A 15432-nucleotide genomic window follows, 5' to 3' on the forward strand; every position below is an offset into this window, starting at 1 on the left:
CAGGGAAGTGCCCCTGGAGATTAGCCTAACTTTGGCCAACATGTAAGCTATAACACCATGTATGCTCCAGTAACTCTAGGGAGAAGTGGTGGTGGAAATGGAACTTAGAGAGAAGGGAGACTCTTCAGGAGCTGAGCCATTTGGATTGGGATTAGGTATGCTATGAAGTAGCTATGCTGCTTTTCATGGTATTTCTGAGAAACCTCAGGACATGTGTGAGTTATCCAGTGATCTGCCCCTTTGTCCAGGGGCCAGAATAAGCCATATGTTCTTCATAGGCAAGCCACATGTACAACTGAGACTACCTTATGTGCATATTTCTCCACATGAGCTATAGCTGAGGTTTTCAAGTTAACCTTGTTTTGTCAGACTTCCCATGAGGTTGGCCATGTTTTCTTTCCTGCTTTCCCACTTTCTGAGTATTTAATTGAGCATTCAGTTCACTTTAGGTCTTGTGCTCAGCTCTATGCATGCCTTCTCTCATTTAACCTTCCACAAGGCACTGTGAGGGTGGGATTATCATCATTCCCTTTCTACAGATGAGCAAGCAAAGGCTTGGAGAGGGAAAACGACTTGGCCAAGAAATGACAGCCTCTAAGGGGAAGAGGCAGAATTTGAGCCGCACTCGTGTAACTCAAGGACTGGTCATGAGATATGAGAACATTGCAGACACATTAAGGGACACATTAACCACCTCGCCAAAGGCCCTGGGACCTGATCTGAAGAATGTGATTCTTGGTCAATTGCAACTCCTTCTGACTGAAGCCACTAGAGAAAGTTTTCTTCGAAAAGTAGGCAACTAGATGAACTAAATAAATTTTGCAATTTTGTCTTCTCTAGGCATTGTAGCACAGTGGTTTTGAGCCAAACCTTTGGAGTTTGTTTGAGTCCTGTCTCTGCCATTTGTTACCTGTGACCCCGAGTCCCTCCATATCTCAGTTTCCTTACCTAAAAAAACAAATAAACCATAACCTTATAAGGTTTTTTAGAGAATTAAATAAAGTTTGCACAATGCCTAACATATCCTCAGTACTCCACAAATATAATTTTTAGAGGGAAATAAACAAATAGAAAAGTCTCAGATATCTGAAAATCCTTCCCACGTTACTGTATTTCATAAATCATAATTTCCATAAGAAAACATGCAAAGTCAGCTTGCACATGCATTCATGAGTGTGCTCTTGGAAATGAGAAACCTCATTCTGTTGTGTTTATGAATGCTTAACTACAGAGAAGTTGGCAATAATTTAGGTACCTTTCCATTTAAAACTGCCACCCCAGGCCTGTCCTCCCTCCTGTCTGCTGAGGTCACTGGCCGAGCTCTAAGCTGGGAAAGCATGGGACGGAGGCTCAAGAGGATGTGTGACTGTGTGTCATTGATTTTACTCCAAAGGAAAACACAGACACATGAAAAACTCCCTTGTTTTGTTGTATGAGGTCCTCTTTCCCCCTGTCTGCCTGAACAAGTAGAAGATGAAGGTCAAAACAGATTTCATCTTTTGCCCCCAAAGACTTAGTGAAGGTCTTAAAATAGATTTCATCTTTTGCTCCCAAAGACTTAGAATTAATATGCCTTTGTTGGCCTAGACTTTTCTAGGTGACACTTAGCCTGAAAGATTCACTCTTGCTGTCTGCTTCTTGCTCCGAAACAACAGTCTGCAGAAGGTACCAGCATACTGAGAAAAAGTGATGCATGCCTTAGATATTTAGATCCAAACCAACCAAATCTGGGATTTTGGTCTTTATGGTGTTTTTCTGTGCTCTGGCCTCCAGATGAGTTTGTAAACACTTTATAAAGTCAACTTATTCTGGCCTTATAGCCTCTGGATGAGTTTATAAGTAGGAATTATTTTTAATAAAATTAAAATTTTAAAATAGAATTGCACTACCAAAATTATTTAGAAATAAGTCTCCCAAGTGATCATGTGATTGAACTTATTCTCAAATTTGGCAACTGGATATATTTCCTCATCTGTAAATGCAGACAATGGCCCCAACAGGCAAAAGGGCACACACAGATAAAAGTAAATGGGCGTGGGTTTGAACCCTGGTTCTACCACTTAAAGTGGTATGGTTTTGCTTGAAGTTCTTAACTTCTGCATGTTAAATATACTTCTCTGCAAAACACAAACTGTAATGATAATAAAAATGATAGACTTTTTGCTAAAGATGAAATGAAATCATGTATATAATGTGCTTAGCATGTGCTTGGCACAGAGTTGCACCAAGTAAGCAGCAGCTTCTGTGGTTACGATTATTCTTCAGGCATCGTTCCATCATCAAGTGAGAGAGCGCACATGGTGCTTTGAGAACTGTACCGCACGGAATAACCAAAGCATTCCATCTGCACTTTTAATTAAACTGAATACTCTCTGACTTGTGATATGTGGGGTTTTTTGTACACATAGAATATACTCGACACTGTCAGACCACAAGCTCTTTGAAGAGACGGCCTCTGAATCTTTAAAAATAACCAAAAAACCAAAACCTGTCTAACCCCCCAAAGAGACTAGCTCAGGGCTTAACTCAGAACAGGAGCAAAACACATATTTGCTACATGAAAGGACATTTGCGTAATCATGGAAAATACACATAAATGCTTAGTGCTGTCATACAGTAAGCCTTCAGTGGGGGCTGTCACTGTCACCTCCACACCACTACCAGTATCACCACCAGGATCATCACCACCCCAGTCTCATACCCCGACCTCCATCCCTGCCATCAACAATATCACTGCCACCAACATCTCTACCACCCACGTCTGCCACCACCAGCAGCAACAGCTAACAGCATCACCACCGCTGTCTTCACTACCCCCAGGGCCAACACCATCTCTACCACCACCACCATCATCACTATCACCCAATTACTACTTCAAGCATCCACATTTTATTCCATAAAAAAGAGTCCACATGAAAAAAATCTCACTAGTACTCTACAACATTGCTTTATCACTTTCAATAAATGATTGCGTGAGACATACAGAAGCAACCGCTGTGTGTATTTGAATTCAAAAACTCAACATACCCTGAGCAATCAGTTCGCATTAGTTTTGTCCACATGCAAAACCTTCATGGAAGACAACTAAAACTGGTTGTCTTACATATCTTAAACTAATCAGGAAACTCAGTTTATCCCCCAAAGAACATCAAGATTGTTGAAATTTCCTAAAAAGTCCATAAAACATTAAAATTCAGGGGCTCCTGGGCGGCTCAGTCGGTTAAACATTGGACTCTTATTTCAGCTTGGATCATGATCTCACGGTTCATGGGATCAAGCCCTACAGCAGGCCCCACACTGACAGTACAGAGCCTGCTTGGGATCCTTTCTCTCCATCTCTCTCTGCCCCTCTCCCAGCTCTCATATGCTCTCACGTGCGCTTGCTCTCTCTCAAGTAAACATTTAAAAAATAAAATAAAATTCAGATATGACAATTTTATCACTGACCTCCTTCTTAGAATATATACTGACATGAAAGTAGAACATTCCAGTGGTGTTCCACCGGGGACCCAGAAGCCAATTCTGCTGCATTTAATTCCAGTACAGATTTAAATTTAGCACAAGTCAAGATAATATATTCAAGTTCAATACACGACAGCAAAACTTAGAAGCAAGGTAAGTGTTGAACAAGAGATAAATAAATGCATTCATTGAAAGCAACATTATGAGGACACAGAAAAATCAGTATGAAGCTTGTAACAATATGTAAAACATAACATATTACATGAAAATCAGAATATCCAATTGAATGAAACTATGTAAACCTATATGCTTATGGAAAAACCAAAGAATTCTACACTACAAATAGCTGTTTGCTAAATTATTTGATTTGAGATTTAAAAAAAATTTTTCTTTTTACATTTATTTATTATTGAGAGACAGGGAGAGATAGAGCATGAGCAGGTGAGGGTCAGAGAAAGAGGGAGACATGGAATCTGAAACAGGCTCCAGGCTCTGAGCTGGCTGTCAGCACAGAGCCCGACACGGGGCTTGAATCCATGAACTGTGAGATTGTGACCTGAGCCGAAGTCGGACACTTAATCGACTGAGCCACCCAGGTGCCCCTGATTTGAGATTCTTAACATTTTTTTGTGCTTTTAAAATTTTTTTAAAAATTAACAGAATTTTGAGAGTATAATAGGGAAACAGTGGACAGGGTGTAGAGATTGAGTCCCTATTTTGAATCTTCCTGAATGACCTTAGGGGCATGAAGTTTCTTCTAAAACAGGGTTTCTCCCACTATTGACAGTCTGACTGGATAATTCTTTGTTGTGAGGGGGAAGTCTGGGCATTGTAGAGGTTTACCAATATCCATGGCCTCTACCCACTAGATGCTAGTAACACCTTCCAGTTGTGACAACAAAAATCATCTCCAGACATTGCAGTAAGTCTCCTAAGGCAGGTTGCCCCCAGATGAATTTGCAAGAGGTAATCACTAAATATCTTTTCAGCTCTAACACCCTGTGATTGAGTCACAGTCAAAAGATATACTGGCTTAAAAAAAAAAAAAAAAAAAAAAGCTGATTTGTAGATTGGAAACAGATTAAAGTTAGAAAAATAAAAAACGTGAAACAAAGACTGTACAAATTCCCTTAAGCACAATTCCGAATAAGTTGAAAGGGAGAAGTGTTGCTTCTCATTACTGGATGAAATTCATTGAAAAGAACATCAGTTGAAATCATCCTATGGCCTGAGACCCCTTAAAGATATGAGTGAGCCCTAGGTCAAATTTGGGTATTTAATGTTTCATTACAAATTGTCTTGTTCTTCTTTAATCTTGAAAGTAGACTAACTGTATCCTAAATATTGGTTAACATAGCATGCTTGATGAATGTACTACACTTGCAAGATGCTTAGAATTAAACCACCCATTTTTCATTATATAATTCCAAAGAACTATGTGTATTTCATTGTTACATAATTGGGAAGGACTGACTTTTCCAAAGAATTTTTATATGGCAGATGTTGTGGTCAAATGCATGATATTATCTCTACATTATCTCTATATATTAGATCTTAAAAAGAGTTTTGTTAGATGTTAGATGGAGGGAGGGAGGGATGAGTGTTCAGTGGTCTTAGACAAATAAAATAAAATCATAATGCAGTTCACCTGGAATCCTTCAGAAACAGAAAATCCCACTTCTGTTCTGTGATACTAAATACGCAATTGCTTTCAGCTCCATTGAGAATGCAAAGCAAATCTGGTACCCCAAAGTGGTAGGGTAAGCAGTGGTTCTGAAGACACAACCTGTGTAAGAGTCATCTGTGCTGCTTGTGAAAACGCCGATTGCTGAGCCCCAGCCCCAGAGTTTCTGATTTGGTGGGTCTGAGATGAATGCTGAGAAGCTACTTTTTTAACGCATTCTCAGGGGCTGTGGTGCTGCTAGTTTAGGGACCACACTTTGAGAATCCCTGGGATAGTGGATCTCAAGCTTGAGGACATACAAAAATCACCAGTGGTTTTAAAGCCCATAGCCTTTTCTTCTCCACTCAAACCCCTAAAGCAGTCATTCTGAAGAGGGTTTAGCAATCTGTGTTTATGAAGGACTTTCAGGTGATTCTGATACAGACTGTCCTTTAGCTGCTATAAAGGGCCAGGAAAAGTAATGGAATTGAAGACAAACTTGGAAACCAGAGCAGGTAGTAAGAAGCATAGGGAGGGACACAGGTAGAGAGATAGTGATTGTGCTTCCTGTGAAAGATACACAACTCACCACCAGCACATGGGACTCTGGAAACTATACATTTCTTAAATGGTTCAGATTCCTGACTTTCCCCAAGGGCAGAAAGATCAGCAATCAGCCATCCGCATCAGAGTACAAATGAGTAATAAGTACAGCATATGGAGGTGCTTATCCAAGTTATCAACTTTTTTATGTGGAATACACCTGAAACTAATCAAAGCTCATCTCTCTTAGCAACTGAATACAATATCTGAACCACAAAGTACTTTCCAAGGGCAGCACATTATATACAGAGTTGTCAGCAGGTTTTTATAACTGGCTAACGATAATGAAAGAAAGGGACAGAGGGAGGAAGGAAGGGAGGAAAGAGAAGGAAGGAAAGGGAAGAAAAGAAAGGGAAAGAAGGAAAGAAGGAAGGAAGGGAGGGAAGAAAAGAAAGAAAATAGCACAAAGTCCCTAGACAATAATCTGAAACTCAGATTTATTTTAAGAGCTAAAAAATATATTTTATCCTTAGGTCTGACACTCACACTGTTTGCAACATAACAAAATCCTCCACGGAACTCCCAATATATGTCAACCCACTCCAGGAGAAATAAAGTGGGGAGGAGCAGCTAACAGTCTACATTTTTTCCTACTAGAGCCATGGGCAATTGTTTGTTCAGCCAAAATGGACCTTTTGCTGGCTACAAGTATCTCAGTTCTCTAACGTCTGGAAAACCAAATGCAAAGTCTAATATTACTGAACAATGGTTGTTAAAAATGGCAGCATGGGCACCTGGGTGACTTAGTTGATTAGGCGTCCGACTTTGCCTCATGTCGTGATCTCACAGTTTATGGGTTTGAGCCCACGACTCTGTGCTGACAGCTAGGAGCCTGGATCCTGCTTTGGATTCTGTCTCTCTCTCTCTCTGTCCCACTCTTGCTCTGCCTCTCTCTTTCTCAAAAATAAATAAACATTTAAAAAATGGCAACAAAGGGGCGCCTGGGTTGCTTAGTCGGTTAAGCGTCCGACTTTCGCTTAGGTCATGATCTCGCGGTTCGTGGGTTCGAGCCCCGCGTCGGGCTCTGTGCTGAATGCCAGCTCAGAGCCTGGAGCCTGTTTCAGAGTCTGTGTCTCCCTCTCTCTCTAACCCTCCCCTGCTCACGCTGTCTCTCTCTCTCCTAGCAATAAATAAAAATATTGAAACAAAATGGCAACAAAGATCAGTTTATTTTTCTTTTTTCCTTAAATATCCAGTCATATCTATCTTTTCCTGAAAAGATTCACATTTCTGAGTTCTTAGACTTTAGAATGCTTACCTCTTACAAAATAATCACAATTGACAGTTTGGTATTCTATCTGGTATTTGTTCTGCCAAGCAACTTATTTTTTTTCCTTTTTCTTCTTTTTAAACAAAGCCATAATAAATTCCTGTACCGTATCATTGAAATGAACATTGAAAATTAACTAAATCCATTAAAAAGAAGTATTCTATTCTCTTGCTGAAGCTATGTCTATACAACAATAAAAATTGTTTAACTAAAACGATGCACAGTTGAATGTCTTAATGCCACAGTACTACAGACATTTAGTTTTACTGCATTATCTCTTTCTTTATGCCTTATTTTTCAACTAATGATTGACTTTTTTATTCTTAATTCTAGCTTCAAAAGGGGAAGTACAGTCATTTTAACAATAAAGTTGAAGTATTTATATTTCATAAATAGGGAGGCCATTTATCCAAGGAAATTACTGAGAATGAGTATGATGCATGCTCAGGAATAAGTGGCATGAAATTGGCCCCTTTTTCTATTAAACTTGTATACTCTAACAACATACATGATACTTAGGACATAATGCTTGAAATGTGAGCATTCTGGCCAAATAAGCATTTTGGAAACCTGTAGGTGCACAGCTGAAATGGGTGAAGCCTGTTCAGAATGTCACCCTCGTTCATGAAAACACAGACAAAAGTCCTATGTATCTGGTTTGTTTGAAACTACTGAACCTGCCAGAAGATACAGTATTCTTGCTTTGCCATTCAGATGCATAGAGGGGCAGCGGGGAAGTGTGTGCTTTGTCATTTCCAAGTACCTCCAAAATAACATACCTTCCCATGCAATCACAACATCTGAGGCACTGGCCCGGCCAACTTTTAAAGTGATTTTAATCCTTCCTTTGCTCCGATGTTCTCTGTACTGTTTCCTTCTACATCACACTAACCTGTTAAGCTGTGGAGGCTAGAGAAATCTTAAGTTTGGTGAGAATATCAGGGACATTTCTTAGAGCTTATATCAGTGATCCCATCCGTGGTGCCTGTTGCCACTTCAATCTTCATTTTCAATAAAAGCAGTAGTTGTAGCTACTATGTTGGACTTGAAAAAAGTTGCTTTAGAGAACACCCTTAATTTTACTTGATTCTCTGCTAGCGTTAAAAGATGAGGACCCCGTCATTTAAAAATGTCCATCATCACTTTTCATTTCCTTACCAGATGTAAAACTTGCAATTTCTTCAGAATCCTGATCTTTTTCATATTTAATCATTAATTCTTGAGGCATAAGTATTTGGCTTGGGACATAAACCAAGTGATCACTTCCACTGTCCTCCAACACAAAGGATGAGTCCTTCACGGCACTTAATTCCCGGCCAGTGAAGCTGTTTTCTCCTGAAGAAATCTCGTGTGGCTCAGGAGTAAATCTAGCAGATAAAACGGAAAGTTTTAGGTGAATCTCCACAGCTTTGGGGAATGCAAATAAGATTTCCTAACAATGTGATATATCACTTAATCATTTCTTAAAGGAAATCCAGGTGGCAAAAATCTAAATTCATTTCAATAAAATTATTAAGATTTTCTTATTTTTAAAAACTATAAACTGATAAATAAAAATTCCCCCATCTGCTTATTGCCTAATAACCATTACTTTGGAATAAACCAAGTCTGATTTTGCCACAGAGTTTAAAATGAAAGAAACTCAATGATAGGTTACTTGGAACCACCATATAATCTCTCATATTGATATCAATCCCCACAGAAAATATAGAAAATAGTAATTTACTAAAAACTGCTCTGAGAGTAAGACTATACAAAATTTACCTCATTGACACCATAGCTCTTAAAATGGGACCTACATTTATATTCTTAGGAGTCTAAGGATTCTCCATAAGTTGACAATGCCGTGTTTTTATTTAGATGATGACAGAGAACGTATTCAATACAAGTTGATTTTTACTTTCATTCTATTTAGGCACCTTTACCTGATTCCAATGTTCATGTTCACATCTGTGTTTGCTACTAATGTTTGGCACCCAGTGGTATTATTACTTTAACTTGTTGAGAGTTAATGAGGAAAGGGAAAAAAGATGAATGATACATTCATCCCAAGTTAAAGCCCAACGATATCACGACACACAATACGCATAATTCTGCAACAGTACGGGTGCGGACAACTGGTGAGGAATTAGGACCTCAAGCAACAGAACAGACAAGCTAAAAGCAGACATACCTCCACAACACACATCATATTTTACATTTGTTTACCAATATGTGCTAGATTTTTTTAGTGTTCAGAAATTCTATTTTGGCAAAGCAGGATCATCCATTATCTTAAATTAGGGTTTTGAATTTGTGTTTTCCTGAGTTTTCTTGGAGGGGATGCATTTATTTTAGTCTGACAGTGGCACGAGAACTGTAAACATAGTATTTGCAGCTAGATTTAGGTTTACACATATTTGAATCACATTATAATATTTCACCTACAGTTCTGTAAGATTGGATTTGCCTTTAAGTGAACTTATGACTTATCCACTGTAGGGAAATACTGCTTCACATGACACCAGTGCCTTATTGCTTCAGGTTTGGCTGCTGGCACTTCCTTGCTAAACTATCAAGTAAATGCAATCTGACATTATAGGAATACGTAGCTGCATGAGTTCTGAGAATGCTTCATCTTGCCGTTTTGCTTCTGGATATGTGTCAGAGACCTTACCTGTTCTGAGAAGCTCTTTGCTTAATGGCAACCTGAGAGGAAGGAGCAGTTATGGGCTTAAATCTAGGCTTCTGCAAGGCTGCAGTCAGGGATCCAAGCTTGGGGAAATAGAAAAGTACAGAGAAACCAAAAGGGCTAATCATTCTGTTTGAGGTTCAAGATTCATTCCAATTATTTATATTGTTATTTAGGATACAATTTTAAGAAAAAATACTTACATGTGCAATTACAGTGTGGGGCCTTTTATGCTATCTTTTGGGGTATGAAACAAGGAATCCTATGCAACCCCAGACTTCAGTGACACATGACATTGGGATAAACTATAATGCCTCTACCGAGGTATAAGAAGGTACAAGAAAGTAAGGACTCTGAAAGTAAAAATGGGCATCAAAGAGGAGACAGCTTCAACCAGGGTGAAGGTTGATGGATAAGATTTCACTGGCAGCAACAGAGCTTCAGGCGGTGTGACCAGAAACCCGGGAGGGTGAAGCAACAGTTCACACAAGGCAGACAAGAGTCCAATGTGGCCAGAACTTAGCGCTGGTGGTGTGGAGAGATGAGAAGTGAGGTCGAGGCAGTTGAGCCTAAACTGTGGGTTCTATTCTGGGGAACATTTCAATGTGGGAATTTCTCAGGAGACCATGAATTGAAAGGCAAATTTGTAATAAAGCCTATGTGGATGTTATAGACACATCCATCAGAAAGCATACTTGCTGTGTAACTTCTGCTACAGAAAATGGAATATATGAAAAGCCTTTACTTCAGAGACCTTATTAGCTTCCTCAACCTAATAACCTGCCATCAGCCAGTTAGACACCCATGCGTCAATTAAGGGTCACTTGTAAATATGAGAGCTTTCTAACTCACAGGAAATCGCTATGTTGAGTAACCACTCCTTCTGAACCGATGAGTCTACAGGCACTCTCAAGCACTGGTGGTGGGTACTTGTTGAATCCTCCTATTGAGAGAGCAAAGTTATAGTTAGATTTTGAAATCAGAAATTATGTTTGCTAAGGAAAAAGAATCCCAGCAGAATTTCCTTGAAGCAATAAATGTCACTAAAATATTTCAGCAAAGCTTAGCTGGGGTGCACACAGAAAATAGCAGCAACTAGAAATAGCATTCAAAATGGGATTTTAGAGGGTTCTGCAGCCAAAGTACTACTAGGCTCATGGAAACAAACCTCCTTGAGTTATTCATTTAAGGGTTAACTGTGATGCAGAAACATGTGATTTCCACATGCTCAGGTTAACAGAATCTAAGGGAAGTTTTATTCTGACTGTCGAGCTTTTTCACTCAGATTTATACTAGTTGATCAAACATACAAAAGATAGCATTTTATTACATGATGCTATTTCTGTGCTTCTGCACCCATTGATGTGGATTTCCTAGGAGGAAAATAATTACAGAAAAAATTTTAGCTTACTGATCTAACGAACATGCCCCACTGTCCCCTTGCTATTGCTTTTCTATAAGCTATGGAATATTAAGAAGCCTATCATTTTCTTCCTTCATTCAAGAAAATAGTTTTTAGTTAAAGGAGGCTTTTGGCCACTGAATGAGCCACAATTCCCTGAAAATATTTCAGAATGTTTATAGTTTCATAACAATTGTGCCTCTCTTGTTCTAAGAGGAGCATTTTTCTCCCTTTCTCTGAAATGACACTACAATTCTGATCAATTCTAATCAATTGCATTTGACAGCTGCTTTTACTGAGGCAGGAACTCTGATACAGGTGGTGTTTCCCATGCATTGGGAACAGCAAACACGTCAGCACCAAAACTTGTAGAATAAGGGTCAGTAGTTTAGAAAAAATTCCCAGAAGTATTAGTAGAGGAGTCTTTTAACTCCTACAAACCAAGTGGTTATGGGAAGGCGATGAATTGGATATATTTAGCAAAATTGTGCAGGCAGAGATAAAAAATAAGGTAACTCTAATAACTGCAGAGCCTCACTTAGGCATCCACCAAGTCTAGCTTTAGTTACTTTATAGAGTCTTTAAATTTTTTTTATAGTTTATTTATTTTTGAGACAGTTAGAGATAGAGCATGAGCAAGGGAGGGGCAGAGAGAGAGACACACACAAAATCCGAAACAGGCTCCAGGCTCTGAGCTGTCAGCACAGAGCCCGATGTGGGGCTCGAACCCACAAAACCATGAGATCATGGCCTGAGCCAAAGTCAGATGCTTAACTGAGCCACCCAGGTACCCAATAGAATCTTTTAAAAATGCTGTGTCATCATCAATCTTGATGACGTAAAGAACAATATTGCATTGAACATGACAGGTATCAGTGAACCTGAGTCAAGAAATAGCTCACAGGAATCCCATTTTGGATATGAAGACATTTTAGGAATGCCTTCACTAGTCTATTTTGTATATATAGTCTCTTTCGATACATACACAAAAGTGATATGTGATATGCTATCTAAAATTTGAACTCTTAATTACTATAAAATATAGACTCTAATAGGCAAGTTGGTACCAATAGTTAACTGGAAGCACTTTTTCTTTCTCTTTACGTCATATAATGGAATACCATACAATCGAAGGCACTTAGAGTTAAAGAAATAACATGATCTTCCCAAGAGGGAAGTTGTTGGATTCTTCAATCAAATATGAGTCACAGCAGAAAGGTGGTGCTCTCTCTGCAATGGAGAGTGAACTCTCAAGATACTGTCACAATGGTGCTGTTGGAGATTCCCTGAATATCAGAGCAACTTTGGAGTTCAAGGGAAGTAAGGTTGGGTCCAGTAGAACCAAGGTCTAAACCTGGTAGAGTCTCAGAAAGAATAGCCCCGATTCTGTGAGATGCCCTAGAGGCAGGGCTTCTCAGTTTCAGTGCTATTGGCAAATTGGGCTGGACCATCTTTTGCCTTATGGAGCAGGGCACAGAGCAGGGCTCCTACTGTGTCACTGTAGGATGTTTAACAGCATCCATGGTCTCTACGCACTAGATGCTAGGATCCTTTCCTTCGGCTGTGATCAAAGAAAAATGAAGTATCCCCAGACATTTCCAAATGTTAGGGGGACATCATACTCGGTTGAGAACTACTGCTCCAGGAAGAATGTTTCTCTTCCATTTGTGGGGAAGGTATTTTCTTTCTCAGCCTTTGCAGGCTGATACTTGTGGTTTCCATCTTGTTATAAGAGACAGACTGCACTGCTCGTGCACTTGTATTCTGCGGCAATGTCAAATCACTTTGAGTTTCTAGATGTTTGTTCTCAATTTCTGTGTTTCTCTCTCGCAGGTCAGTTTGTGGACTAGCACCCATCCGATGGGTGACATTTTGTAGTGCATTGGCCTAAAGTCTTCCTACTCACAATGTCATTCTTAGCCCAGAAGCACTGACATCACACGGGCAACTGTTAGAAATACAGAATCTCAGGCTCCACCCTATACATACAGAACCAGGACTTGCTTGTTAACAAGAGTTCTATGTGATTTGTATGCTTAGACTCTTCAGGAACAGCACAGGATTGTGCCACCCATACAGGTCTCCAGGGCGAGCCAAACCAGGTGTTGGGGTGCCTGGGTAGCTCAGTCAGTTAAGCTTCTGACTCTTGGTTTCAGCTCATGGACTCACTTGAATTCATGAATTCAAGCCCTGCACTGACAGTGCAGAGCCTGCTTGGGATTCTCTCTGGCCCTCTCTCTCTACCCCTCCTCTGCTCATGCATTCTCTCTCTCTCTCTCTGTCTCAAAATACATAAATAAACTTAAAAAAAGGAAATAAACCAAGTGCAGTAGGGAAAACTTTTATGTGAATACTCATCAAAGAGCTGCTAACACTTCTTCAGGTTGAAAAAGTGTGGCCCTGGAGGCCTCCAATCACTCTGTGCTTACTAGTCCTGAGATCTAATGTAAAAGACATTCTATCATGAAAAAAGCCTCACCACATTATGACCAAGGTAAAAACAGGATATAACCATGATATGTCCCATCTCTGTCTCCATCTCACCACCTAATCTGTATATTTGGGTTAGCTATAGATTCAAAGATGTGTTAGGCTATCAATGCTATTAACAAACACTAGTTTATTAAAACAAAGAAGAAAAACAAAATAATGACTTACGTCTCACTGAGTAAATAAATGGCTTTAAAAACTTTGTAACATAATCCAGATCTGGTTTATGAATTTTCCCAAGTTGTATCAGATGGTGATCAAGTGGGTAGCTGGCTAATTCCTCTATGTCATCCTTATGTGCGGAGCCCAGGGAAATCACAAATATGACATAGCCTTGACACTTGGCCCTCAGAGCCACTTTCTTTAAGAAATCCTTTCTCTCATGATATTCTCCGGCTGAGATCACAAAGATGACCTTGTGTTTTCTCAAGTTGGGTGTTTGTGCGAAGAGATTCTCCATGGTCCACAGTAGGGTCTGGCCAATGGTGGCATCTCCTTTTAACTGTTGGAGGGAAGTCTGGATGTGCCTCTTCATTAGGACTTGGTTGTTATAAGTGTTAAATTGAAACTCTGTTTTCACCACACCCTTCCTTCTCCTAGAACTATCCCATGGAGAATAGCTCAACAAGGCAATCCTATCACCAAAGTTTGAGATGATAGGTTCTGATGCAACGTCGAAGTTGTCAACCATAGAGCTCACCAAGGCTTTCACAGCCTTAAACTCATTGTTTGTTATAGTCCGAGAATTGTCTAAGAGGAAGGCTACATCCATGTATGAATTTTCAGGTAAAAAAATCTCTCTGATGCAATTATTTGGAAAACATTTATCTGGAAAAACATAGAGAGACTTATCAATGGTTCAATGTCTGCACAACAAGACACTGTTGCTTGAGATCTTCTTCAAGTGATTCCACAACTGATTACCAAGAATTAATAATCTGATCAATACCTCTTTCATCTTACATTATTTAAATTAATGAGGAATTTTCAATGTCCCAAAATTTCTGTGGTCACTAGAGGACAATTTGGGAAAGTCCTTTTGAAAGCAGATGTAGGTAGCATGCAGGCTTGAAGTCTACAAGTCATGTCTAAACTCATTTAGAAAATATTTTTGATAATTTACAGATTTTTGATACAAACTATTGAACTGTCCTCAAGGAAAGCCACGTCATTTGGGATAATATTTTAAACCAATTTCACATTCTGTGGAAGCTCTAAATATTACAAAGATTAAAAACTCTGATGGATGGTGTTGAAAGACTGAGAAACTTAGAATCTACGATCAAAACTAGGAATGTCTGATAAAGCCAGATTTAATAACTCGCCCAGAAGGCATTTGTTTCACCACAACTAATTCTTCCCATGGGTCTTACCGTAGCAAATTGTACAGTTCTGAAGTTTTTCTAATGTCTCATACTCCCCATTTGGAGAAATTGGGATCACCTGAAATGTTCCAGTGTTGTCAAACTATAATGAAAAACAAGTACATACTTATTTGCTCATCTTCTTTAACTATTATCAAGGAGCCATTGTGCAATCGCTTTAAGGATTAGTTTGAAAAACCCTGATGAATCACCATTATCTTGCATTATAGTTCAGTACATGTTCTCTCAACCTCTCTCCCTCTGTCTCTGTCTCTCTCTATCTCTCTCTCTCACACACACACACACACACATACACACACCATTCCCCTTTTATTCTAAACAACACAAAGAAGTATATAGGCCAGGTATCAGCATTTTATTTTATGATGAGAAAACTACCACAAGATAACCATCTGATTCACCTACTGGCACAGGTATTAAAATCTCACACTGATTTCCAATTGTGCAATTCTTCACTGAAATTTTACATGCTTTTTTTTTTTTTTT

General features: G+C 39.3%; 1 protein-coding gene across 1 annotated transcript in view; it reads right to left on the minus strand.

Annotated features, from left to right (window-relative positions):
* COL6A5 (collagen type VI alpha 5 chain) overlaps positions 1-15432 on the minus strand; it is a 94498-nt gene that overhangs the window by 17298 nt on the left and 61768 nt on the right. Inside the window, exons 33-36 of the mRNA XM_039242234.1 lie at positions 14935-15028; positions 13730-14389; positions 10522-10612; positions 8157-8365 (exon numbers count right to left, since the gene is read on the minus strand). Coding sequence (XP_039098165.1) covers positions 8157-8365; positions 10522-10612; positions 13730-14389; positions 14935-15028 — 1054 coding nt within the window. The remainder of the gene's footprint in view (positions 1-8156; positions 8366-10521; positions 10613-13729; positions 14390-14934; positions 15029-15432) is intronic.

This window comes from Hyaena hyaena, unplaced genomic scaffold (assembly GCF_003009895.1).
Source record: "Hyaena hyaena isolate Hyena2069 unplaced genomic scaffold, ASM300989v1 scaffold_210, whole genome shotgun sequence".
In the NCBI taxonomy this organism is placed as follows: domain Eukaryota; kingdom Metazoa; phylum Chordata; class Mammalia; order Carnivora; family Hyaenidae; genus Hyaena; species Hyaena hyaena.